Raw genomic sequence first — 24,397 nt, 5'->3', positions numbered from 1 at the left:
CCAAAGGGTGCTCCCTGGACTGAGTTCAGCCCCTTCCTGCCCCGATTGTCAAGGCCAGCCTGGGCCTCACCGCCCTACCCTGCAAACAAATAACCAACCCCCAAGTTTCCTCAACATCTTTCCAAAACAGGGCAGGCTGAGGAATGTCAGCAGACTCCCCAGCTTATTCTGGAAGAGGATGCTTCCGTATTAGTGTGTTCCCACAGGTTCCTGCCTTCTCCTAGTCTGAGACCACCAAGCATTAGCACAGATGAAACTGTACAACAAATGTCTGGTGCTTAAGCATGCTGACTGCAGGCACAGCCACCTAAAATACGGGGCTAAACAGACGTTGTATCCTTCAGACTATGGCTGCTGGGACTAGCCCCTCAGGAACAGGGCAGTGGCTGCAGTGGTGCCCAGAAGCATCCTGGAGGAAACACCCCAGCCTGGCCAGAGCCCAGCTAAATCCCAGTGAGTGGCATGGGCAGTTGGCACCTGGAGCCTCATGGTCTTCATGTAGTAACTTCAAGGACAAACTCAACTTGAGGTCACCAACTTTACCATGATGTGATGGAGCGTATCCTAATGTGAGTTCTGCGGGACTGTAGGAAGAGCCAACTGTCAAACAGCGAGCAAACACTGGGAGATTCCAAGGGAAAACAGGTTTCTCTGCTGAGTGACTCCCTAGCCTTAACAGATTTCTCTCTGACACGTCTTGGGGTAGAACTTTTCCCAAAGTTCTGTTTCCAAGAGCCTTTTGTTGGTAGTGCATCTTGCAGCTTCTACCCAGGAGCAGGCTGCTCAAGGGCCCAGCTTGTCCAGGCAGAGGCTCCCCGCACGCCCTACGGAGCAGACCATCATGCCTGCTTGGCAGCCGGGCTTGCATCTGAGTGCTTGGTGTGAGGGGCCCAGAGTGGAGTCTATGAGGGCTTGTGCGGAGGTCACAACACCTGGGAAGAAGTCGCCCTCCGCCCTCCTGCTCTTAGTGAGCTGGTCCAGAGAGGAGCAGACAAAGCATCTGGAAGATGCTCCATGCCCTCCAGCAGCTGGGTTCACTCAGCCACAGGAACCCAAGCAGTCTCTCCACTGGGTCTTCACAGGGTTCTCCAGTCTGAGCCAGTGGCTCAAGCAGCTGCAATGCCACTTCACGGGCAGTGCAGAGTGGCCACTGGCTCTTCCAACCTGCCAGCTCTCAGAAAGTTCCAAAGTGAATATGAAGACCAGTGCTGACCACTAAAGTTTCCAGGCTGTGCTGGGATCCTGGTCTTTCAAGTCTGGCTCCCAGCATGTCGCCAGTGAGCCGAATGTATTTTGTCAAATAAGCAGCAGGAAGGCTGGCCACAAAGACCCAAGGAACACCGCCATCCCCTTCCAACTCAACGGCCTGCTCACCAGGCCTCAAGTGCACAGGGGCCAGCTATCCATCCAGGTAAGCCCCCCGCACGGCACCAGCACCTGAAGGTAAACCACCTGTGATATTCTGGGAGCTGAAGACACTTTTCCCCCTACTTTTTAACACCATTACGGGGCATGGGGGTGGTAATTCCAGACTTTCAAGGGATTTTCCTGTCCTCATCACATCCCGCACTCCAAGGGGTCAAGCATGACCCAAGCAGAGTCTGACTCAGAAGCTGTCACCAGCTCTGAAATCTGAAACAATAATAACCGCGAATCTTCTACCAATCCCATTTTCCGATCCGATGTGCTACCCAATGGAGGGGCTGCAGGGCAGGGGATAGAGAAACCTCACTGAGAGAGATGGATAAAGGAGAAAATGGTTGTAAGTGGTGCCAATATTTTTTAAACTCAAATTATGCCACTGCCCTCAAATTGTGACAAATTAAATAACCCAAACAAGTGACCACAATGCAGGTCAAAAGGGACTGACCGGAGGCACATCCCCAGCAAAACCAGTTCCGTGGCATCAGTGTGTCAGTCTTCTCTGAAAACCTAATAAGTTGGGAAGCAAGACCCTGTGCTGGGCTCCCTGCTTCAATCCTGGCAAAGGGTCAACTCTGGAGCTAGTGCCTCTGGCTAGGCACAGTGCCAGCTCCTGTCTCCAAGGAGGCGGCTCACATGGGTCTCCCCTGAAAGGAGAGAGAGATTTGCAGGAGCTCCTGCCCCAGTTCTTGCTGCTTCCCACCAGGACAGAACTCAGCCGACAGCTCCCTGAAAGTGGCACACACACGGCGGGCCTCGATATGTCTTCGGTGGATGGCATGCTTCCACTGGTGCCGCGCGGCTCCACTGAGCACAAATAGAGAGCGACGGGGTAAAGGGATGGCTACCTCCACCTCCTGGCACAGGACAGACCTGCTGGGAGCCATCACACCTTCTACCAAAGCCTCTGGGAAGCCAGACGGGGCCAGGCAGAGCAGTAGGCTGCCAGGTGCCTCCCGGGACATGGACAGCACGGTGGGGGACAGAAGGTTGAGGCTCACCAGCCGCTCCCCCCACAGCCAGGTGTCATCTAGGTGGGGGTCGATGGCTGAGCCCCGTTCTGGGCAGTAGTCCAGGTTACACTGCTCCACGGGCCGGAAGTCCTCCAGGATGGGGTAGAGGCCCATTCTCCGCACCACCTCCCGGCTATAGCTGGGGAGGCCTTGGAAGCCAGTAGTCTTGAGCTTCTGTTTCCGAAAGTTGACTTTAGGGCCGTAGTCCTGAAGGATGAGGACAAAAAGGAAGTGGAGAAGTGCCTGAGTTTATAGAGATGGTACCAAGACTAGGTCTGAAGAATTCAATCACAGTGACCAAGAAAAGCAAAAATTTCTGACATCATGGGTCTGACATTCCAGAATAAGAGGCCAACACCATAGAGGTATAAATGAACAGCGTATATCAGATGGCAATAAATGCTAAAAAAGAAATAAAGTGAAAAGGGGGCATACAAAGTGTCAGGGGCTGTCTTAGCCCAGGTACCCCAGAAAGCAGAGCTAGAGACAAAAGGCTCATGTGCAGGCAGAGTATCCACAACATGATGCCAAGAAGTCGGGATCTTGGAAGAATGAGCAGAGAGGGAAGGCAGGCCAATCCGAGGCAGCATTATCGAGATGGGCACCACTGGGCACCACTGGGGTTCAGAACAAGGAAGAACAGTTACCAGATGACCCAGCAGTTCCACTCCTAATGCATACCCAAGAGAACTGACAACACATGTCCATACAGAAACCTGCACATGAATATTCATGGCAACATTATTCACAATGGCCAAAAAGCGGAAACAACCCAAGCAGTCACCAACAGATAAATGGATAAAACAAATGGTGGCATATCCAAACAATGGAATGTAACTGTCATAAAAAGCAATGAAGCACTGACACATGCTGCAAAGTGATGAACCCTGAAACATTATGCTAAGTGAAAGACACCAGACACAAAAGATCATATATTATATAATCCCATTTACATGAAATGTCCAGAATAGGCAAATCCACAGAGAAAGTAGATTAGTGGTTGCCAGGGGACAGGGGAATAGAGAGTGACTGCTAATGAGTATGGGTTTCCTTTGGGGTAATGAAAATGTTCCAGAACTAGATAGAGGTAATCGTTGCACTACAATGTGAATATACTAAAAATCAAACCACTGAATTGTACATTTTAAATGAGTGAATTTTATGGTATGCAGCTTCTTTCTAAAAACCAAACAACAACAAAAAATTTTAGGGAGGTGCCTTCTAGAATACGCCTCAGATTTGTGGTCTGAGGAATGAAAGAGGGGAGCATTTCTCTGCCAACCCTTGCCCTCACTGGTCCCCCCGCCCTTAGTGGAAGGGAGCTCCATCTGGTGGAATTGTCTTTCTCCTTCCAGGTTCTGCATATCTCGGAGTGCCTGGGAAAGCAGGCTCCTGCAGGCCAACTCTAGGTAATGGCAGGCAGAAAGCCTGAGATGGGAGTGCCGAGGGATGAGAAGCTGGAGCCTTTAAGGAACACTGAGGAAGCTGGTGTGACTGCTGTGGGGGACATCAGAGAACAGGAGTGGAAACAAAGGTTTTGCTGGTAGCCAGTACAGGGCCTTCCAGGGCATTGTAAGGACTCTGTGTTTACGTTGAGATGGGAAGCCTGGAGAGCCTGTAATAGCAGTGACAGGATCTAACAGAACAGTGACATGATCTGGTGAGGCATCACTAGAGTCACTTGCCTACTGAAAACTGAAGAGGGGTGAGGGCTGGAAAGGTATGTTCTCAGATTCAGGATAGGTTTTGAAAGAAGAAAGTGCTGATAGTAATTACCAACAAGACAGAGAAATCTAGAGAGATCCACAGTTTGTAGACTGCACAGGTGGAAGATGGAATTTACTGAGACATGCACACTGCAGGGGGCGCTGGAGAGGGCAAAGAGCCAAAGCTCAGTTTAGGGTCTGAGAAATAGAGGTCTGGGCTGGAGATACAAATATGGGAGTCCCAAACACAGAGACGGTGTGCAGCACTATGATTCCCTAACATCAGCAAGGGGGTGTCTGGAGCAGGAAGAGAAGAGGCTCAAAGACTGAGCCTGAGAACCCACCACTGGGTTTAGGACATGGAGGTCAGTGACGGAAGTGGTTTTTGAGTGGGTTAAGGGGGAACAGGAGGAGAGGAATTGAAGACAGTGAGAATCAACAACGCTTTTAAGGAATTCTGCTGCAGAAACGAGAGAGAGAGGGTTTACTGGTAGGCTGGTGGAAAAGATCCAGTCAAGACAAAATTCACTTTCGGGAGAGAGGGAAGTGGTGCTGAACAAGGTCTTCTGAGTGAAATGGGATGCATCCAGCAAACAGCTAGAGGGGGTATGGAGAGAAGCCCTGGAAACAGGCTAGAAGGGAACAGCACCTACCTAGGGCAGGCAGGTGTGCAGATGCGCCTGTTTGCTCAGAGAGGCAAGATCATGAATGGAGAGCGAGGAGGGGAAAGGAGGTTAGAAGGAAGGCAGTTAAGCAGACAAGGTCAATATGACCACTGGAGCAGGAAGGGCCCAGATTTGCCAGCAGGCTGTGTGTGAGTCCAAGGGAGGGGAGCTGTAACTGACCAGGGCAGTGGTAAAGCAGAAAGAGTGTAACGTGAAGGAGAAAAGGCAAGGGGGCACCCAAGGAAGTGACTGTAATAACTGGCCATCGTACAGGGTAAGGAAAGACGATGAGAGGGGAAGCAAAAGTGAAAAGGTGGCCAAATAGATGGCTCCCATGGGTCCTGGTAGGGGAAAGGATTGCTGGAGATGAAGAATAGATGGAGTGAACTAGACAAAGGACCAGGACTCAAGGCGAGCGGGCTATGATCCCTGACAAAGGGGTCTAGGACTTGGAGGCCTGAGGATACATGAAACTGATAAGCAAAGAACTTCAGCAGGGAAGGCATCTGGCAGACTTCAAGAAACCCTTCCTGACAGTCACTAGCACTACCCAGCTGGAGCGAGGGCAGAAAGAGCTGAGATGTCATCTGCCTTAAGAGCCCTAGATCACCAGCATACTGTTGGGAAGGTGAGCAGGCCGAGCAGGCTGGGCATGCCCCTGGTATGGCTGCCAAGGAGGGTGCTGAGTGGGAGGTGAGTGAAGGGGCCCTGCAGAGTGGCTGTCCTCTCTGATAGGCTGACCCTCATCCTTAGCTCTGGGCCAGCCTACCTGCTTCCTCCGTCCAGACTGTGAGAGCTTCCAGGGCTCACGGTCCATCAGCTGCACCATCTCTGTTTCTTCCTCTCGGGTCACGAAGTCCTCTAACAGTGTCACACCAGGGAAAGGGAAGGCCCAGCCTTCAAAGTCAGACTCTTCAGCCCCAACAGCCCAGCCAGTGTCCGAGTAGTAAATAAAACGGTGTGTTTTCTGAAAAAGAAAGATGGCGGTCCTGGAGCCCTTGGAGCCTGCCCTCCAGAAGCCTTCTTGGGAGCAGCCCCTGCCCAATAATTCGTTCTCCCCTGAAGCCACTTTGGAAGATAGCTGGAGTCTAAAAGGAGGTCGAATGCCTGCCTGGGGCTGCCTCCTGAGAAAGGTTCTCTCACTTTCCTCATCTGTAAAAAGGAAGAGCATCTGCATAACCATTTTTCATTTTCCATTTCATAGATGAGGTGACCAAGGCTCAGCAAAGTTAGCCAGAACCAGCTTGAGGCTGCACAACTGGGGACTAGCCTGTGAGTCCACACTGTTCCTGTATCGCTGCAGGGTATCTTCTGTCCTCCCCAGCCTTGTGAGGATTAAAAAAGGACAGGTAAAAAGCATCCAGCTCAGACCAGGAGTTTGAGAAATATGCTACCCCTAGAGCTGAGGCCCGAGAGCTGTCCAGGGGGTGAGCAGCACATGCTAGGAGGCCAAAACGGAGAAGCCCTCTTCAGCCCAGGTGGGGATGTCTCTGGACCCTTCCCTCCTTTGTAGCAGCCAGAAGGTGCTGCCTGAATTTCCTTTCATAAAAGAGCAGAATTTGCAAGTCATCCACAAGGAGTGCCGGGCTAACAACTTCCTGCTGCAGTGCCTCTGGATTTGCCTCAGGTTTCTAGTGGACACCATACTCATCTTGGACCACTCCCAGCCAGTGACCCAACATAGGCCCAGCCATTTCTGCACAACATGGGACTGTTGTGCAGAAAGACTACTAATGGGTAGTCTTTGCTCTGGAGCTCCCAGCTGGGTTGTCCATGACTTTGCCAGGGCCACTTGGCAGTCTGAGGTTCTTACTGACCAATTAATTCTGCTTCCTTCCCCTTTATGTTCCATAGGCATTGCTACCACCCCATCTTTGAACCACTGTGTCCTCTTGTCTCTCACACCTCACATGAGACATACTAAAAATGAGGAGTCATCCTGGACATTTTGCTCTTCCCTCAGCCATCAGGCTGGGAAGGTGCTACCCCCACAGTTCAGACCTTTGGCACTTGAAAAAAAATTTAAATTATAGTAAATTACATAACATGAAACTTATCATCTTAATAATCTTTTAAGTATATAGTTCAGTGTGTCATGTATATTCACCCTGTTGTGCAACCAATCTCCAGAACTTTTTCACCCTGCAAAATTAAAACTCCCCCTTTTCCTTTCCTCAGCCTCTGGCAAACACCGTTCTACTTTCTGTCTCTATGACTTTGACTGTTCTAGGTATCTCATGTAAGTGCAATCACACATCATTTGTCCTTTTGTGACTGGCTTATTTCACTTAGCATAATGTCCTCAAAGGTCATCCAGGTTGTAACGTGTCAGAATTTCCTTTCTCTTTAAGGCTAAATAGTATTCTACTGTATTTATGTACTGATTATCAATTTTTGCTTACAATATACACCTGGGTTGCTTCTACCTTTTAGCTTTTGTAAATAATGCTGCTATGAACATGGGTGTGCAAATATCTCGAGACCCTGCTTGCAAACCTTTTGTGTATATCCCCAGAACTGTTAAATCATATGGTAATTCTACTTTTAATTTTCTAAGGAACCGTCACACTGTTTTCCACAGGATCTTTGCACTTAACCAGAGACACTGCAACAGTTTCTTCACTGGCTTCCCAGCCTTCATGCTTTGCTATCGGCTCCCAGGATCGTTCTAAAAATCACATGTAACTTCCTTTAACATCCTTCAGGAGTTCTCCATGGCCCTCAGGACAAGCCCAGCCTACCCAGTGGCCACACACAAGGTTCTCTGTAGTCAGGCCCCACTGACCTCAATTCCCTCAGCTGAAGCATCCATCATCTACCTTCCAAGCACACGCCTCCACCCCGGGCGTTTACCCAAGGAGTTTCCCTAGAAGTAACGACCTTGCAACCAACGAAAATACGTCCAGACCCAGTTCAAAGGCTGAGTCGTTTTTTCGTTAATTAATTGGAATTAATTTCCTCCTCGCTCATTTCCGTCCTAGGCCTTCTGGGCACCTTTGCCCTGGTCTTCGGCCCCCTCTACTCTTTCCACTTCGTCTCCCCACAGGCCAGTAAAGCTCCCAGGCCCAGCTCGGGAGGCCTACGTGGAGGTTTGCTGTCAGACTCCCCCCAGGTCCCAGAGGTGAGCTGTGGTAGGGCTGCACCCACGTCCCACCCCCTTCTCCATTCCAAACCCACTCCTCAAAGCCCGCATCTCCTCATCCCGCAACGTCCCCACCGCAAGGGCCCCTAACACAGTTTGATCCAGGGCCCCTAATCATGGCCTATCTGGGCCTTAGTTTCCCCATATGAAGAATGGAGTTATGGGCGCGCCCCCTCTCCCAGCCCTTACCTGTGGGGGATGCTGCCAGGGTGGGTCACCTCCGCGCTGCCGCTCGCAGATCAGACAGGTCCGAACGCCCTTACAACCACACTCTCGAAGGACCTCGGGAGCCGCCACTACCGCAGCCGCCATTGCTCCGTCCTGGAAGCCAGTGCGCAGGCGCAGGGCCGCGGGGATCTCTGGGAGTTGCAGTCCACCCGCTAGGCACGAGGTCCGCCGGGCCGCTTCCTTCCGGTCGTCGCCACCGAGGGGCTAGCGCGGCGCCACCTCCTGGGCTCTGCCGGCCGCGGGCACCAGCACAGGACGCCGGGAGTCTCGGGCTCAGCGGGACGCTGGTGTTGCCAGTACAGTCAGCGAGGGCTTCACTTTCTCGCCATGGGCCCTCTCTCGGCTCGGCTGCTCATGCAGCGGGGGCGACCCAAGAGCGACCGGCTGGGGAAGATCCGGAGCCTGGAGTAAGAGGCGGGCCGGGGGAAGACGGGCAGCTGGGAAGAGAGGCGAGGATTCTTGCCCGGCCCCGTTATCGCCCTGTCGTTGGGGCGGAATCTCTAATCGCTCGAGCCAAACGCCTTCCTCTCTTCAGGAGGTGGGCCATTGGGCCCCGAGTAGCCTTACCCCTGAAGCAGACCAGGGCTGCTAGGGACAGTCGTGCAGAAATAAAGTTGAGCAACCTGTTGATAATTACAGAGGGCCTGGGGAGCACAGAGGAGCACCCCCTAGAGGATCTTAAAAAGTATCCTGGAAGGGGCCAGCTACCCCGAGTTCTATAGTTACAAGATTTTTAAAAAGGAGGGTGCTAAGGAGAGGCTGTGCATGCACAAGAATTACCAGGTGGAAAAGCCTTTGGAGGCACCCTGGGCTGCCATAGTAGTGGCGGGGAGGTCTTCCGGTTCCCTGAACCCTCCCTCTCTGCCCCTACTCCAGCCTGTCAGGGCTGAAGCTGCACTCAGAGCACTTGGACCCCAAGCTCCTGAGCCGCCTGAAGCAGCTGCAGGAGCTGGACCTCTCCAACAACCAACTGGAGACGCTGCCTGCCAACCTGGGCCTGTCCCACCTGCGCATTCTCCGCTGCGCCAATAACCAGCTGGGAGACGTCACTGCCTTCTGTCAGTTCCCACAGCTTGAGGAGCTTAGCCTGGAGGGCAACCCCTTCCTGACAGTAAGTGGGGGCACTCAGTGGCCCCATGCCCGGGACTTGCATTCTGTTAGGCTCAAGCTCAGCAACCTTTGTTCTTCCCTTGTCCCCCAGGTCAATGATAACCTGAAAGTCTCCTTTCTTCTGCCCAAGCTGCGTAAGGTCAATGGCAAGGATGCTTCCTCCACTTCCTCACAGGTGGAGAACCTGAACCGGGAGCTGACCAGCAGGGTAAGGAGGCTGGGAGATGTCTCTGGGGCTTGGGAGAAGTCAGGGACCTTGAAGAGAAAATGACAGACTTGGACATTTTGAGGACACCGAGGGGAGGTTACAGGGGGTCTTTGCCCTAACACCGAGTGGTCCTTAGCCCCTAGCCTGACATGTTGCTCTGAGCCTGGTTGTGGCGTTTGGCCTCTTGTCCTTTGGGGCACCTGCCCTCCAGGTGTATAGGCAGGACCCAGAAGGGTAGGCTGAGACACTTTCATAGTAACTTTACTCTGGACCAGCTTCATCCTTCTGGGATTGTTGCTTGTCTGTGTTGCTTAGATTTTTGCAACCTACAGCTAGGAAGGCTGTGGTTCAGGGAGATTGAGATACCTATGGCCATGAGATTGGGAGGAGCATGGAGAGTCCAGAAGAGCTGGCGTGGGCTGGGCTTGGATTTGGTCCCTCTCGTGCCAGGTGACAGCTCACTGGGAGAAGTTCATGGCCTCACTGAGCCCTGAGGAGAAGGCTGAGAAGGCTCAGGCAGACTTTGTGAGGTCTGCCATCAGGGATGTCCGCTACGGCCCCGAGTCCCTCAGCGAGTTCACCCAGTGGCGGGTATGTCCTCACCCACTGTGCTGGGAGTCTGTTCTTCCAGCTCCTTGCTAACTCCCATGGCCCAAGCTGCCCTGGAGATCTCTGGCCATGAAGGGCTGTGGGGAGTGGAAAGGCAGCCCTATTGGCTAGAAAGGCCCTTTCCCAACTTGGAAAACACAAGTTCCCTCTGATTGGGTATCTGAGAAGGGGCTGGGGATCCCCAAGACTGTGCCCAGCTTCCTGATGACCTGCCCCCACCCAGGTGCAGATGATCTCTGAGGAGCTGGTGGCCTCTGGTGGGACCCAGGTGCATGAGGCAGACATCCCGGAGAGGTCCCCAAAAGCCACAGTTACCCAGGAGTCCAGGGTGAGTGTGGTTCCATGCAGCTTCCTAGACTCCGAGGGCCTGCTTAGGGAGGCTGCAGGGCAGCAGCGGTTCCCGGAAATGAGCTGAGGAGACAGCCTCTGATGCCCAAGCTAGTTCCCTCTGACCCAGGGTCAGTCTTTGCTTCCAGTACCCATGGGAGGGTTCAGTCCAGCCTGTGATGGGGAGGAAAGAGGCTTCAGGTAGATGGGCCCATGGTCACCAGGCCCTCAGCCTGTCCTCCCCAACCCCCCTCACAGGCCAGCTCAGTGGCCTTGAAACGGCCAGATGACGTCCCACTCAACCTCTCTCCCAAAAAGCGGGTGTGCACCTCCCCGTTGGCCCAGGTGGAGGGCAGCCCTGTGGCCTCTGATAGCAGCCAGGTAAGCCAGCAAGGTGGCAGGGAGCATGAGGCTGGGAGTAAGGGTTAGGGCAGCTGTGACCTCCTTTTTCCCCTACAGCCTGCCCTGAAGCTGGAGCCCCTGCACTTCCTGCAATGCCACAGCAAGAACAACAACCCTCAGGACTTGAAGACCCAGCTCTGGGCCTGTGCCTTCGAGCCAGCCTGGGAGGAGGGTATATCCTTGGTGGGCCAGCAGGACTAGGGCAAAGGCTACAAGGAACCAGCAGAACAAACTTTCTGGTGGGGGCGGGGTAGAGGAGTGGAGATGCCACCGGTTGGGGGCTGCATGGATGGATGCAGAATTTGGGAGGGGCAGAGAGCTTTAAAATGTCATCAAGGCCAGGAGGAGGAGAACTGCAGGGGGGAACTTTACAGAAAATGTTTTTACTAGACTGACCTCTCAAAACAGGGCATGCAGGGGCCACGTCTCAGACTGTGGCCACATGTGGCGGGGAGGCCGTGTGTGTGATAGACTGCCAGACTGGCATCGTACTGCACAAGTACAAGACACCTGGCGAGGTGAGTGCCAGGGCCCTGCTCATGCAGGGCAGTGGGCAGAGCCTTGGCTAATGGGGGCAGGAGTGCCACCTACTCACCAGGTAACCTTTTTCTTTGATGCTGGGCCTCAGTTTCCCAGGCTTGATCGTGCATGCATATGCACACACAGCCCCTCAGTGACTGTTCCACCCCCTGCCCCCAGGAATTCTTCTCAGTGGCCTGGACAGCCCTGACAGTGGTTACACAGGCAGGCCACAAGAAGCGCTGGAGCGTGCTGGCAGCTGCAGGCCTGCGAGGTCAGGTCCGGCTACTACACGTGCGTGCTGGCTTCTGCTGCGGGGTCATCCGTGCCCACAAGAGGGCCATTGCCACCCTCTGCTTCAGTCCCACCCACGAGACCCACCTTTTCAGTAAGACTCTCTCTCCACACTCCCAGGGCTCCCCCAGCACCCCTTTCCTGCAGCCCAGTGCCTCAGTGCTCCCTCCCTGGGATGGTAGGGGGATCCTATTGCTGGCCACCTCACTCTAGGCAGCTGATGTTGGCTCTGGCCATGGTAGAAGCAATGTGGCTTTGTAGACAACTGACCAGGCTTCAGTTCAGATCATGGCTTTTCCCTTAACCTGCTCTGTGGCCTTGGAGCTTTTGACAACTTGGGCCACTCTGTGACCTGGGTGGATACCCATGGCCCTCCAGGTATGGTGAGCACAACAGGGATGATACGTGAGCAGAGGCCTGCGAAAGATGACTGCCTAGTGTGGCACACATTAGGTTAGAGTAAGATTATAAGTCCTGAAGTCTCCCACCAATAGCCCTCCTTCCCTGCTTCAGAGGGGCCGGCCTTGGGACCACGGTCTCAGCCTGGGTTGCAGATTGCAGGAGGGAGCAGGGCCTCCTTAGAGCCACTTCTCCCCTTCCCATTCCTTCCTCAGCGGCCTCCTATGACAAGCGGATCATCCTCTGGGACATCGGGGTGCCTAACCACGATTATGAATTCCAGGCCAGGTGATGCTTTGTGGCAGGGCTGGGGTAGGTAGGGCTGGCTACCAGGGTGGGCAGACACCTGGGCCCATAGCCTCATATTCTCCCTCTCATATGCTGGCAGCCAGCTCCTCACACTCGATACCACCTCTACCCCACTGCGTGTCTGCCCGGTTGCCTCTTGCCCAGATGCCTATCTGCTGGCTGGCTGTGAGAGTGGCTGTTGCTGCTGGGATGTGCGGCTAGACCAGCCTCAGAAAAGGAGGTAAGGCCAGATGGGTATGCCTTGAAAGCCAAGCCTTACAGCTAGGCATCTGCCAGTCTAGATGTCTGACCCCAGGCACACCCACGGGTGGTGGTGCCCAAACCATGCACGCTGCTCTGGACAGCCACAAAGGGTGTTTTCAGGGGCCTCCTCACAGAGCTGGCCTGTCCCCACCTTCTGTTAGTCTCTCGAGAAAAGGCCCCTTTGACCTGTTCTTTTGCTGGTGTTTGTATGTGGGACTTGGGCTGGGTCATTTCCCCCCTCTGGGCTCTGATCACCTCACCTTCAACCTGGGGCTTCACTACAACCCAGCTCTTGCCACTCACCAGCACTGGGACCTTCTTGTCATAGCATAATTTCTTCATCTGTAAAGTTGGGACAGTGACTTGCATACCAGTGCTAACAGAGGGCAAGGAGGATGGTGTCTGGGCAAGGATGAGGCCCTGGAAGGCCAGGTTGAGGCTTGTGGCTCATCCATTCCACCTGGAAGGCCTGAGAGAGTGCTCAGCATGGAGTTCCTGCCCTCTTGGGGCCCACAAGCTTAGTGAGAGAGATAGGCATTAAACAAAGGTAACCCTACGAAGTGTGATGTCAGCTATGAAGGAAAGAGAATAAGGTACTTCGAGAGGGGAACAGGAAGGCCAAGAGGACTCCAGGGAGGTGACCAGTGACAGATGGATAGGTTCTCAGGCTCGTGCTCTCCTACAAGGGATTCAGGCAGGCAGAGGCAGTGAAGGTCTACACACAGAGGAACAGCATGTTCAAAGGGCCAGAAATGGGGAGAGCTGTCTAGGGAGGTCTGATCATGGCTTGGAAAATGGAGAAATGGTACAAGATGAGGTGTCAATGGTACAAGATGAGGTGTCATACCTTGGGCCAAGGTATGCTGCCTTTGTTGCCCCCAGTTAGGATTTTGAATTTTACTCTAAGTGCAATGAATAGCCTGGGAAGATTTTTAGGGTGGGTAGCAGGAGTGAAGCAGCTGTTATGTGGAGGGAAGTAGTAGAAGCCTCAGCAGACTGTGGTAGTTGTTCAGCCAAGTGTTGTTGGTGGCCCTGTGCCACACCTGGGAGTCAAGCCCTGGGCCTGCCTCCTCCCCGCCCCTTCCACTCACATCTCCCCAAGTCTTGTGGCATCTCCCCCACATCTGAGATGTGTTTGCCTCTCCTTGCAGTTGGTACTTGACCAGTTTTCTTGCTCTAAGCAGCCTCTCCAGGACTCTGGGCAGCCTATGGGCACGTTCCAAGCTCCTGTGACCCTACACACACCCTCAGCTTGTAAACATTCAGCAGTCACTCCCCATTGTCCTCAGGGTCACAGTAAGCCGCTCTCCAGTCTCTCCCTTCTCAGGCCCCCAGTGTTCAGCCCGAAACACCTGCCCCGCTTAGATGGCTGGTCACTTCCTGCTCCTTTTAGTCCCGGAGGCTCTACTTCCTGGGCACACCATCCCGCATCCTGGAAGAACCAACCCCTCATGCTTCTGATTCCCACCACCTGTGAATTAGTGCACAGGTGCTGGCTCCCTCTTCCAGGGCAAAGCTCAAACCCCTCCAGGGCCCAGAAAAGATGTCTGGGTTGTGGCTTCTGATCTCTACATAGGGCAAGACCCACAATAGGTGCCCAATGAATGGTCCCCATTAAATGAATGAGAAGCTCTTTGTATATGCAAGCAATAGCCGACCAGCATCTTCTGTGGCTCCACAGGGTGTGTGAGGTGGAGTTTGTCTTCTCCGAGGGCTCTGAGGTATCCGGCCGGAGAGTGGATGGGCTGGCGTTTGTGAATGAGGATGTTGTGGGTGAGTAAACCCAGCTCAGGACTCTCTGGCCTCCTGAGATTCAGATGGGCCCTGGTAAGGCTTTCATGAGTGTTTCTCCCTGGGCTGTGTTGAGAGCTTCTGAGGGGTCCCCATTGTGAAATAAGAAATGCCTTAATAGGGGCCCCCGCAGGCACAGTTCTCTCCTCTCCCCCACAGCCTCCAAGGGGAATAGCTTCGGTACCATTTGCCTGTGGAGCTGGAGCCAGACGTGGGTAAGCCGAGGCAGTCAGTCCACGGTGGCAGTGGTGGTCCTGGCTCGGCTCCAGTGGTCACCCACCGAGTTGGCCTACTTCTCACTCAGCACCTGTCCTGGTGAGCCCACCTCACACCCTATCCTACTCTCTACCTCCTAAAGCTCTGCCCCACCTTAGATTCCAGTCTCTGTGTCCTGGCAGATAAGGGGATTGTGCTCTGTGGGGACGAGGAGGGCAACGTGTGGATCTACGATGTCAGGCACATCTTGATGCAGCAGCCTCCACTGCCAGCAGCCCTGCAGGCCCCCACGCAGGTATGCACAGCTCTCTCTTCTCCCCGCTGCTGGGGACTGGTGCAGCGCGAGGAACCCAGGAAGGAGCCCAGCTCTCCTCTCTCTTCCCACCAGATCCTTAAGTGGCCCCAGCCTCGAGCCCTCGGCCAGACAGTGACCAAGACCATGGTGAACACAGTGGTGGCCAACCCTACCTTTACCTACCTCACTGCTCTGACAGATTCCAACATTGTAGCGATCTGGAAGAGACACTAGCCTCGAGCAGCTCCTGCCTCTATTGCAAAGTACCAGGGACTCGACTTAACTTATTCAACTTTGGGGCTAATAATGGAGATCTTTCTATAAGTAAATATTTTTATTAAAGTCTCTACTATTTAAGAGTAGCCTGGGAGAGCTGTTTGTGGGCCCCATCTGGTGTTTCAACTTTGAATAAGACAAGCTGACCTGGCAGCTGAGACTTCCAAAGCAGAGACTCATGGAAGTACATGGGTTTTCAGTTTTTCTCTGCTCAAGACTGCCTCTCAGATGAGTTTGTTCCTGCTACTCTCTCAGACAGAAATCTGGGTCTCTGGGACATTCCACTCTGAAATGTGGCCCCAAGACAGATCATCTACCTCCACTGAGCCTGACAATCCATTTGCTGTGAAGTCACCTCTGCTTCAGCTCATATCCAGGTCTTTTCCTTCCATACTTTATTAGGAAGATGAAAGAATCTATGTATAGGACACACCAATGTCAAGGGTGAGGAGCTCCCTGGAATATCTCCAAGGAGGCCCTTAGCTGAGAGAAGCTACTCTCCTCCATTTGGTACTTGGAGAAGGGCCCAGTGCAGGGTAGAAGCTGGCTAAGCAAGACTCCTTCCAGCCCATTATTCAATTCCTTCTTGCTTGTCCTTGATGGCCACCTGAGAGAGAGGAAGAATGCAAGTACACTTAGCTGGAATGGACAGGTGAAACTGTTGGAAACTCAGCCCCAACATCCCTGACCAAGGTTTGCCAGAAAATTGCTGCCATGTTCTAGAGCACAGCCATGAACTACACAGAAGCAGCGAACCAGGCCCTGAACAGCTCTAAGGAACTGGGCAGCCAGCAACCCAAGGGACCCTCTGAGCCAGCTCCACCCACTCCATCATTTCTCTGCAGCACACATCCTGCTGCCTGGAGTAGGTGTCAGGTGGAGCAGAGGTGCTTCCTGGTGAGTATATGACAAATGTTGAAATCTGAAAGGCTGTGAATCTTTCCCACTCTAAATTATCGAGACTGAGGCCCCCTGTCTGGACAGGTATGACCCCACCCTAGAATGAGCTGCCCCCTAGACAAATGCCCTAGAAGCAGCCAGGCCTTCCAAACCACAAAGCAGCCAGCATCAGAGAAGAAACTTGGAGGAGCAGCACCAAGGGGGCAGTAGGCCCCCTGCTTCCATGGGGACCACAAGAGTGCACAGAGATACTGGAGCACTAGGTAAGGTTCCCACCCATGGATGCAGACAGCAGGCCCCAGTCCTCAATTCCATAACTCCTTACCCATGCTTCCTGGAAGGTAGAAGTTCCTGCTCTGTCATCACCTCTGCCCCTCTATCCCAAGTAAATCAGAGGAAACAACCAGGGGTTGTCTTAGGTATGAGAACACCGCAGCTCTGAGCAAACAAGCTGGTGTCCAGACCAACCCTCTTCCCCTGTATGTCCAGCTCCTCACCCGGAATCGCTCTTCCAGCAGGGAGAGCTCGCTGATGAGGTCTGTGATGGCATTGGTGAAGGCCTCCTGGGGACTGTAGTCTGGTGTGGTCTGCACACGGATGATGATCTTGTGCTCCAAAGGGTGGGGAACTTTGTAGCCAGCAAACAGCACCTGTGGATCCTTCAACAGCTGTCTGAGATACAGGAATAAGCAGTGTGAGGGAGGCTGAAACTCGTGCCTTGACGCTTACCAGGCCTTTTAGCCAAGGGATCTTCCCATTGGGTTGAGGCCTGTAAGCACATGCAGCTGGGGGCTGATGCCAGATGGTTCCCTGCTCTTGAATTTTATTTGTTCCCCTCTCCAGAAAAATCAAGTAAAACAGTTTGGGGAAGATATACCATATGGGGACTCCTCCCCCACACAACCCTGCATCCATGAGGTGGTAAACACGGTTTCTGGTAACCTCTTCCCTCGGGGGACGTGAGGGACCCTGTAATGCCCCCAAAGAAACCTCCCTAGGTAGTAAAAATCCAGCCAATGTTTGGTAAACCAGAACACAAAAGCCCCATTACCAGTCCCAAAAGAGCATCTAGCACAGCAAATGCAGCAGGGGCAGAAGGCCCCAGGCTCTCAGCAGTTACCAAAAAGAAATGGAAGTCCTTTGGGCATGGACTGACAGCTGCTGTCCACACCCATTCGGTCCTGTTCTATGAGGCTGTGGTGAAGTGAAGCCTGCATTGTTCGCTGGGCACACGAGGGTTTTCTCCAGGGCAGCTCTGTCAAGTGTGAGCACCAAGAGGGAGATCCCTTGCATAGGTGGGGACAATGGGTTCACACAGCAGAGGGGCAGCAGGGCCCCAAAAGAGCCTGAGTGCACCACAGGCTTGGCACAGCGTGGGAATCATCCAGACAAAAAGTGGGCAATCCCATCCCCTACTTTCACCAAGAGACCAGTCAGGCTTCTGCTCACAGTCTGAAACACAAACTCGGGAAAGGCTTCACTAAAGTCTCTGGGCCAGAGCCTCAGTCACACCACTGACCAGGACTTCAACGGTATAAACAAACACCCTCCAACCAATATCGACTACCCACAAGGGATACCAGATAACCACTGAGACCCTCTCTCACCCCTTCCCCTTATTCTACTGTTAGGATCTCTGGCACATACATCTTAGAATGCCAGGGGTCAATGAGATCATTGTCACAAATAGGGGTGGAGTGGGTGGGAGCTAACTCTTCATGCTCCTTAGCATAAAAACAAGTATGTCTACTTTTCTGTGGCTTCCTGCACATTCACTTACTTTAGTCAAATAAGCCAGTACAATGTGGCTATGTGAACAGATATGGGTCAGTGTCATTTTGAAGAAAAGGCACTGGAATGTGTAAACTGCCCAAGCAAGCAACCAGAACTTCTTGTAGCTCAGAGAAACTTAAAATCTGAAACTTGTGCTTTGCTTCAAAGAGCCCCATTAAACATAGCCCCTGGGAGCCTTTGACTTGGAACTTACGATTTAATAATGTTTCCTAGCGTATGATCTTCTTTGTTGATGGTGAACAAACAAGCATTGGGTACCTTTGTGTCCTTGTTAATAGTGATCCTAGGAAGAGGCAGAGACAAGAGATGAGGGATAGGGGCTCCCCTCCTCCCCCGAGTCTAAACCTTACCCTTCAAGGCAGGCTCAAGTCCCATCCCCTCCCGAAAGCCTTTCTCAGTCTCTTCATCCCATAAAGACCTCTCTGAATCAGCAGCAGTGTGTCTAGTCCCAGACCCCAGTTACGCCCTGATTCTGTAGGACCCTTACTCTGGATTGCTCCTTTTTCCTAAAGCAGTTTCTCAACCTTGCCACCATTGACATTTTAGGCTGAATAATTTTTGGTAGGGAATTTTTTGTAGATATTCTGCTAATATCTACATTGTAGGATATTAGCAGAATTCCTTGCTTCTATCCACTAGATGCCAGTAGCACCCCTTTTATGACAATGAAAAGTCTGCAGACATTGCAAGTTCCCAGGAGGCAAAATGGTCCCCAGATGAAAACCACTGCTCTCAACGGAGGCTGAAGTGGCTGACAAGGGCTAGGCCACAGAGCCTTGCATATCAAGCTGTTATGAGAAGGAAATGCCAATGTTTAAGAGGGTCTTCTATGTGCTGAGTCTTGGGCTAAGCACTTTACATAACTTATTTACTCTCCCCTTTAATACAGTAATATGCCCATTTTCCAGATGAGAAAAGTGGGCCTCAGGCAGATTAACTTACCTGCCCAAACATACAGTCTTTAAGTGGGGGGCACAAAAGCCAAGCCCAGCAGGCTGTCTGACCACTAGACTACATTTTGCTTCTCCCTGCATGCAATGAGGAGTCACTGAAGGTTTTACCCAGGCGAATGAGTCTAAGAGCCATCGCTCTGGCTTCAGCAACGGGGACACAGGTGGCAGGCCAGAAGACGAGCGAGGAGGCTGCCAGATCCCAGAAGAAAAGGACTTTGGAGCCAGGCATTCTGGATTGTAATACAGACCCACCACTTGCTTTATGCCTGGGGAATTACTTAACCTCTTTGAGCCTCAGTTTCCTCATCTGCAAAGGGGAAAGTCACCACCGCTTGGCTGGCCTATCAAGTTTGGCAGAGACAGGCGCGAAGGGTTTTGCGAGCGGACGCTCAAGCCAAAACTAATTCGGTCTTGCCGGCAGAGGAGGGCAGAAGCCCCAAAAGCTGAGGGGCTGACGACCCGCGACACTCAGCCCGACTCTCTGCCACTTCGGCTGGCTCCACTTACTTCTTCTCGCCTTCGAACAGCAAGAACGACTCGAAAGCGGGAGGAGCATTCATCTTAGCGCCGCAGCCGCCTCCAAAGTCGCAGCTGCAGCTACTATCGCTTCCTAAGCGCTTCCGGGTTAGCCAGAGGTGCCAAACCCGCGAGGACCGGTTCACTGCCCCCTACCGGACAGGAGGATCTCGTGCAGACGAGAGAACCCGCGGTAGGAACAGGAGGATGGCTGGTAGCTCTGCGCATGCCGGAAGGTCCCTTTATGGGTTCACCTGTGGGTGCGCTTTGGCCTATGCTCAGAGAGGTGAGAGCTACTCTGTGCATACTGAGAGATATCTTCGTCCAAGCTAAGCGGCAACCCTGAACTCTCCCTGTCTCCATTCCTCATGTCCCTTGATCCCTCCTTGGAAATGTGCCCTTGGTGTACACAACGGGCCTCTGGAGAATGGAGCTCTGGTATGGGTAGGTGTGGCTGGCGGAGCCGGAGGAAGCCTCATGGGATCCTGGGCGTCCATCCCTTGAGCCAGACAGCCGTATATAGATAACGCCCTGCCACGGCTGCCTGGGCGGATTGCTACAAGACTCCTGGCTGTGTTGTCACTGGTTTGCCAAGTGGGTCTGTGCCCTACTGAGCTTGTTGGGGGGCAATCGGGGGAGAAGGCAGGTGTATACAGGTGTGAGAAGAGCTGGGAGGGATAAGTGTATCCCTCCCTGTTTTGGTTGATATTCTGCAGACTACAGCATAGTATTAAAGCCCTACCTGAGCTATATAAAGCAGCAGGGACTGGGTGCTCAGATTAGCTACTGTAGCCCTAACAGCTTCCCAGCTGTTTCTCTAGGTCTGGGCAGCAGATGAGCCCCCAAGGAGATCTGGAGCTTCCACTACCATTTCCTGGGAAAGGCCACTTCCTACTTGAGCCTTGAGCCTGGAGGTGAGGAATTGTTTCACTGGAGACACACACCAACCTTGACACTCCAAGCCAAGCGGTGGGAGCCTCTTTAACTGGTGAGGAATAGAAAGCAATGAGGGTAATGATGCCCCACCCTCCTGGGTCATCCTGGAAATGTTTGGGCCAAGGATACCACCATTGCCAGGATTGCAGGGGCCTGGAGAGGCTAAGGCTGGCCACCCTTAGCTGGACTAGGGAAAGGGTGGGAGAAAAGTTTTACCCAGCCCGGGCTTCACTTTCCTTGCCACTGTGGAAATCTGTCCTCTCTTGGGGACCAGAGTCACACTAGCCCTTTGATTTCCAGACCAACATGATATTCTGGGTTCCAGAAGTTCCAGCCCCAAAAAGTCTTCAGAACCTTGATTTTAGTGTACCTCAAGAGGAGGCCAAGTGACCATTCCCATCTTCTGATAAAATAGGCTGCCTGGCACAACTGTTAAAGGGGCTCCTGGGACTTGGGTGTGAAGAAACATCCAACCTTGGAAATAGGTGAAGGGGAGTGTGGCATGTTCTGTGTCATACCGGCGTGCTGTTGAACAGGCCTGACCAAAGCTTATTTAATTATCTAGGGTAGAGGTTGTCAAACTAAAATGGCTTGTGGACCAAATCAAGCCTGCCATCTGTTTTTGTAGTTTTATTGGAATAAACCAAGCCCATGTGTTTACTACTTGTGGCTACTTTTGGGCCCTGAGATTAACTGTGACCAAAACTTGCATGCCTGGACCTTTACAGAAAAAGTTTGCCAATCTCTAATCTAGAGAGTGGACCTCTGTTTGACTTGGATATTTATTATTCGATCAGAACCTAGACACTGACGTTACTTATGAACTTGTATGTTTCTATTCCATAGAGAAGAAAACTCTGTTTCCCAGTTTTGTATCTAACATCACAATCTTATTCTAGCATTCTTTTCTCAGAATGCTTACGAATATGTATTTTCTCAAAATGCTCTATGAACCAGCTTTGCCACTCATTTCTTCCTGGATGTGTAATAAATCTTTAATTCATGTTTCTTCTATATTTGTATGTCATTTTTTTACATATCTGAAAATTATATTTTGATAGGAATTTCCAAAAGCAAGTTGGGAATTTGCCTGGATTTCCTACAAGACAGGCCCAGAGGATAAAAGATGCACGTACCATGTGATCTGGACCCGCTCAACACTTCCCAGGGTTTTGGGCTGCAGGCCTCTGAGGGTCCAGTCAGACACTCAAGATTTCTGGGAGATCTTCCCTAGGTTCTGGGTGAATAACAGGCAATCCCAGGGTGGGGAGTGGGGGTGTTGGTGAAAAGTGTGACCTCTGGCACCTTCCTGTGCCATGGGAAGGCAGGAGTCTCTTCTGTCCTTTTTTTCCCCAAGTGGCTTCCAAAAAGAATGTGGCCATCTGGGGCTGTAGGCAGCTCTACTCAGAGCTTGAGAGAATTTGGGAAGGGGGATACATGAGCGGTGGAGCATTTATTCATTCTAACTCCCCTCTGGCTGCAGTAGCCACATCCACACCAGGATCTACTAGCGGGTGGGGGCGGTGGGGGTGGTGGGTGTCACCAGTGGATGGTTGTGTGTGCAGTTAAAATCCGGAATTCTACTTGTTGCAGTCTCAATAAGTGCACATCTTTTTCCCCTTCACTCTGCACTAGGGCTCAGGAAACCCTGGGGCATAATTCCTGACCATGATGTCCTTGAAACCCAAGAAGATCCGACAATGTGTGAGGTTCTAAGGAATGAGCCAGACAACCAGGTGTTGGTGATGGGGGAGGGGTGGAGAGGGCTCAGCCACCCTTGGACCCAACTCTGGGTCAGGAAGGGAGGTGGGGCGCCTAGCCCTGCAAAGAGGCTCATGAGGCCCATAGGATGGTAGCATCACCAAGAGATGATTACCAATCAAGGGGATGGGCAGGTGGGCTGCTTGTTGGAGGACACTGCCAAGTGTGGCCAAGAGAAAAGGTCGGCATGGTCCCAAAAGCCGTAAGGTAGAGGGAAGGGGACAACCCCTTGTTCCTTCATCTCCCCTTTGCTTTCTCTACCATCCCTCAAAGAACCCACTATGCAGCCTGCCCAGGTAGCCCTGCCCCAGGACCTGGCTGATCAGCTGGGTCAAGTGTCCTGCCTGTTACCTGGGCCCTTGGGGATTGTCCTAGGCCTAGGATTCACAGGCAAGGCTCCGAGCTTAGTTGAATGAGACTTCAAGAATGTGCTGGAAGCCCCTGCCCCTCCCCTCTCTTGTTAATTATATTGAAGGTTACTGTGTACCTAGAGATGGACTGGGATGAGGGTGGGAGGTGATGACCAGAGAAAGCCTTGCTTCAGCCAAGGGGGTTAGCATAAGGGACACTGCCAGGGCCAGGCCATGGGATTCAAGGTTCTGAACCCACCCCTTCTGTGTAGTGTTCAGGACACTTGGAGGTAGGGCGTGTTTGGGAGCTGCAAGGAGAGAAAGCTGGTGAGCCAGATCAGGCAGGCTCTCTAGCCTTTGAGGGATGGAGGAGTGGGACCCAGAGGGTGTGGTAGGGACAAAAGTTGGGAGGAGAAAGAACCTCCCTGGGAATGGGGGGAAGCAAAGAAGGGATGGGATGCACATAGGCTATGTTGGCAGCCCCAATCCTTGGCCACCCCGACCAACAGTCACTGGGGTCCCCAGGTCCACTCCCTCCCTGACCCCCATCATGAGGGTCTAGAGCCACAGTTATAGCAGGTTTATTGTGAGCAATAGAGCACCGTGACACTCTCCCAGGGATACAGCCAGTGGCTGTGAGGGGAGCCGGTGGGGTGGTGGCCAAGAGCATAGTGGGTGCTGAGGTCAAGACCTGGTCTTCTAGGCCTTGTGTTCCCACCCACCTCTGGGTTCAAAGTAGTGTCAGTCCACCTGATGTAGACCATCCTAGGGGTAGTTTCTGGCTGGGTCTGCCCTGGGCAGGAGATGAGGGTCCTTAGAATCTGGGCTAGTGGCGGTGATGGCTGCACGGACCAACCAGGTCTCCTAGAGGAGCAGGAGCCCCCAGAGTCCCCTAGAGACTTTGCACGGGCAATGACAGGCCAAAGCCTTGTCAGTTATGGACTTCTGGACCCTCTGGTCCCTAGCCCCCCAACTCACCCAGCTCAGGAGAGACCCAGGCCCTGCACCCCAATGAGAGGGACTGAGGTGGAAGGCCGAGAGTGCACCAGGGATCTCCAAGCACCTGGCAGGGGGCTTGTTGAGTGGAGGTGGGGCAGACCTCACGTCTGCAGCTCCAGGAGGCAGTTCGGCTCCAAGGGCAGGGAGCTGACTGGGCTGCAGCTATGGGCCTCCTGGAGGTCCTGCAGCACCTGCAGCAGCTGGGCCAGTGGGTCCTCAGAGGCTGGAGGCAGATGCAGGGTGAGGGCACAGCAGGCAGGACCTCGCCCGCCATGCCTGTCCCGAAGGCCAAAGGGTCCCTGGGAGTGCGCCTGAGAAGCCCTACCCACGGCATCCCTGAAGGGGACTCAGGCCACCCCCAGAGTCCAGATGGGAGGGACCTACCTTCGCCACAGCCTGTGAGCATAGAGGCTGCCTCTGTGCCTGCACTCAGCTCCCGGTGCTTCTCCCTGTGGGCAAAGACAAAATGAGGGCTCCTGGTGCCCTTGATGGGAAGGCTGGGTGACCCAGTGTGAGCCTCCTAAGCTGGAGGGCGCTCCTGGGGGCTGAGGGCTGACTCTTTCAATCTATGGGGAACAAACACGGGCCCAGGTCTTGGTCCCTGGTCATCTCCTGTGTTCCTCCCTCCTTCTCATCCTCCCAACTGTGGGTTACAGAAGACACTTTGGAAACCCAACTCGAACTATGTTACTTCTGTTTTGGAGGGGCCTTGGAAAAAGAGAGAATTGGGGCCTAAAATTAACTGGTGATGGAATGTGTTTCCTTCCTATGGGAATAGGAGACAGTGACATTTTAAGCACAGTTCCTAACTGGGGTTCACCAAAGGTCCCTGGGCCCTCTCAGGTCCAATCCTCTGTGTGCCTACATGGAGGGAGGGTGAGCAGCCACATGGACCCCATCCATACTTGAAGCTCCTTATTTAGGAATTCTCCTGGCCCAGCCCTTTTGACTGCTTCCCTGATCAGGAGATGTGTCCCTCTGCTAGGGTCTAACAAGCTCCTCCTTCTCAGATGC

At 53.0% G+C, this 24,397-nt stretch overlaps 4 protein-coding genes across 11 annotated transcripts in view; 1 reads left to right on the top strand and 3 right to left on the bottom strand.

The window, feature by feature from the left end:
* Nucleotides 1-1,745: 1,745 nt before the first annotated feature.
* Nucleotides 1,746-8,303, bottom strand: ALKBH4 (alkB homolog 4, lysine demethylase). Its single transcript, XM_011371574.2, has 3 exons — nucleotides 8,138-8,303; nucleotides 5,576-5,773; nucleotides 1,746-2,642 (listed from the first exon to the last, which is right to left on the bottom strand). Exons 1-3 carry the CDS (start codon nucleotides 8,258-8,260, stop codon nucleotides 2,055-2,057), a joined length of 909 nt encoding a protein of 302 aa, XP_011369876.1. The 5' UTR covers nucleotides 8,261-8,303; the 3' UTR covers nucleotides 1,746-2,054.
* Nucleotides 8,304-8,345: 42 nt separating this feature from the next.
* Nucleotides 8,346-15,260, top strand: LRWD1 (leucine rich repeats and WD repeat domain containing 1). 2 transcript variants are annotated; one of them, XM_011371571.2, is made up of 15 exons: nucleotides 8,346-8,583; nucleotides 9,053-9,287; nucleotides 9,378-9,494; nucleotides 9,945-10,085; nucleotides 10,327-10,431; nucleotides 10,689-10,811; nucleotides 10,890-11,004; nucleotides 11,241-11,350; nucleotides 11,532-11,739; nucleotides 12,260-12,332; nucleotides 12,433-12,573; nucleotides 14,278-14,369; nucleotides 14,547-14,702; nucleotides 14,786-14,898; nucleotides 14,992-15,260. In XM_011371571.2, the coding sequence occupies exons 1-15, from the start codon at nucleotides 8,504-8,506 to the stop codon at nucleotides 15,130-15,132; spliced, it is 1,950 nt and encodes a 649-aa protein (XP_011369873.1). In that variant the 5' UTR covers nucleotides 8,346-8,503; the 3' UTR covers nucleotides 15,133-15,260. The 2 variants fall into 2 exon arrangements, with proteins under 2 accessions (XP_011369873.1, XP_011369874.1); XM_011371572.2 differs by lacking the exon at nucleotides 9,945-10,085 and having other exon boundaries at nucleotides 8,369-8,583.
* A 286-nt stretch (nucleotides 15,261-15,546) lies between these two features.
* On the bottom strand, nucleotides 15,547-19,467 carry POLR2J (RNA polymerase II subunit J). The gene is made up of 4 exons (XM_011371570.2): nucleotides 19,329-19,467; nucleotides 18,062-18,151; nucleotides 16,572-16,746; nucleotides 15,547-15,781 (listed from the first exon to the last, which is right to left on the bottom strand). The coding sequence occupies exons 1-4, from the start codon at nucleotides 19,379-19,381 to the stop codon at nucleotides 15,746-15,748; spliced, it is 354 nt and encodes a 117-aa protein (XP_011369872.1). The 5' UTR covers nucleotides 19,382-19,467; the 3' UTR covers nucleotides 15,547-15,745.
* A 3,482-nt stretch (nucleotides 19,468-22,949) lies between these two features.
* RASA4B (RAS p21 protein activator 4B) overlaps nucleotides 22,950-24,397 on the bottom strand; it is a 25,083-nt gene continuing 23,635 nt past the window's right edge. For 5 of the 7 annotated variants that reach the window (XM_011371565.2, XM_023537519.1, XM_023537521.1 and 2 more), the window contains 2 exons: nucleotides 23,768-23,832; nucleotides 22,950-23,606 (listed from right to left, as the gene is read on the bottom strand). In XM_011371565.2, the coding sequence (XP_011369867.1) occupies nucleotides 23,485-23,606; nucleotides 23,768-23,832 (187 nt within the window). In that variant the 3' untranslated portion in view covers nucleotides 22,950-23,484. Of the gene's footprint in view, nucleotides 23,607-23,767; nucleotides 23,833-24,397 lie in introns of those variants that run through there. The other 2 variants (XR_002783158.1, XR_002783159.1) reach the window with 1 other exon arrangement.

Source organism: Pteropus vampyrus, unplaced genomic scaffold (assembly GCF_000151845.1).
Source record: "Pteropus vampyrus isolate Shadow unplaced genomic scaffold, Pvam_2.0 Scaffold193, whole genome shotgun sequence".
In the NCBI taxonomy this organism is placed as follows: domain Eukaryota; kingdom Metazoa; phylum Chordata; class Mammalia; order Chiroptera; family Pteropodidae; genus Pteropus; species Pteropus vampyrus.
This window is presented reverse-complemented; position numbering and strand designations above follow the sequence as displayed.

What these genes read in the sequence shown, in the direction of transcription:
- ALKBH4 (XM_011371574.2), bottom strand. Translation starts at nt 8,260, where the DNA reads ATGGCGGCTGCGGTAGTGGCGGCTCCCGAGGTCCTTCGAGAGTGTGGT. An exon ending in CCTGGCAGCATCCCCCACAG is followed by an intron (nt 5,774 to 8,137) that starts GTAAGGGCTGGG and finishes TTTCTTTTTCAG; the next exon opens with AAAACACACCGTTTTATTTA. An exon ending in AGTCTGGACGGAGGAAGCAG is followed by an intron (nt 2,643 to 5,575) that starts GTAGGCTGGCCC and finishes CTCATCCTTCAG; the next exon opens with GACTACGGCCCTAAAGTCAA.
- LRWD1 (XM_011371571.2), top strand. Translation starts at nt 8,504, where the DNA reads ATGGGCCCTCTCTCGGCTCGGCTGCTCATGCAGCGGGGGCGACCCAAG. An exon ending in CAGTTACCCAGGAGTCCAGG is followed by an intron (nt 10,432 to 10,688) that starts GTGAGTGTGGTT and finishes CCCCCCTCACAG; the next exon opens with GCCAGCTCAGTGGCCTTGAA. An exon ending in TGGCCTCTGATAGCAGCCAG is followed by an intron (nt 10,812 to 10,889) that starts GTAAGCCAGCAA and finishes TTTCCCCTACAG; the next exon opens with CCTGCCCTGAAGCTGGAGCC.
- POLR2J (XM_011371570.2), bottom strand. Translation starts at nt 19,381, where the DNA reads ATGAATGCTCCTCCCGCTTTCGAGTCGTTCTTGCTGTTCGAAGGCGAG. An exon ending in CTGTTCGAAGGCGAGAAGAA is followed by an intron (nt 18,152 to 19,328) that starts GTAAGTGGAGCC and finishes GCCTCTTCCTAG; the next exon opens with GATCACTATTAACAAGGACA. An exon ending in CTAGGAAACATTATTAAATC is followed by an intron (nt 16,747 to 18,061) that starts GTAAGTTCCAAG and finishes CCTGTATCTCAG; the next exon opens with ACAGCTGTTGAAGGATCCAC.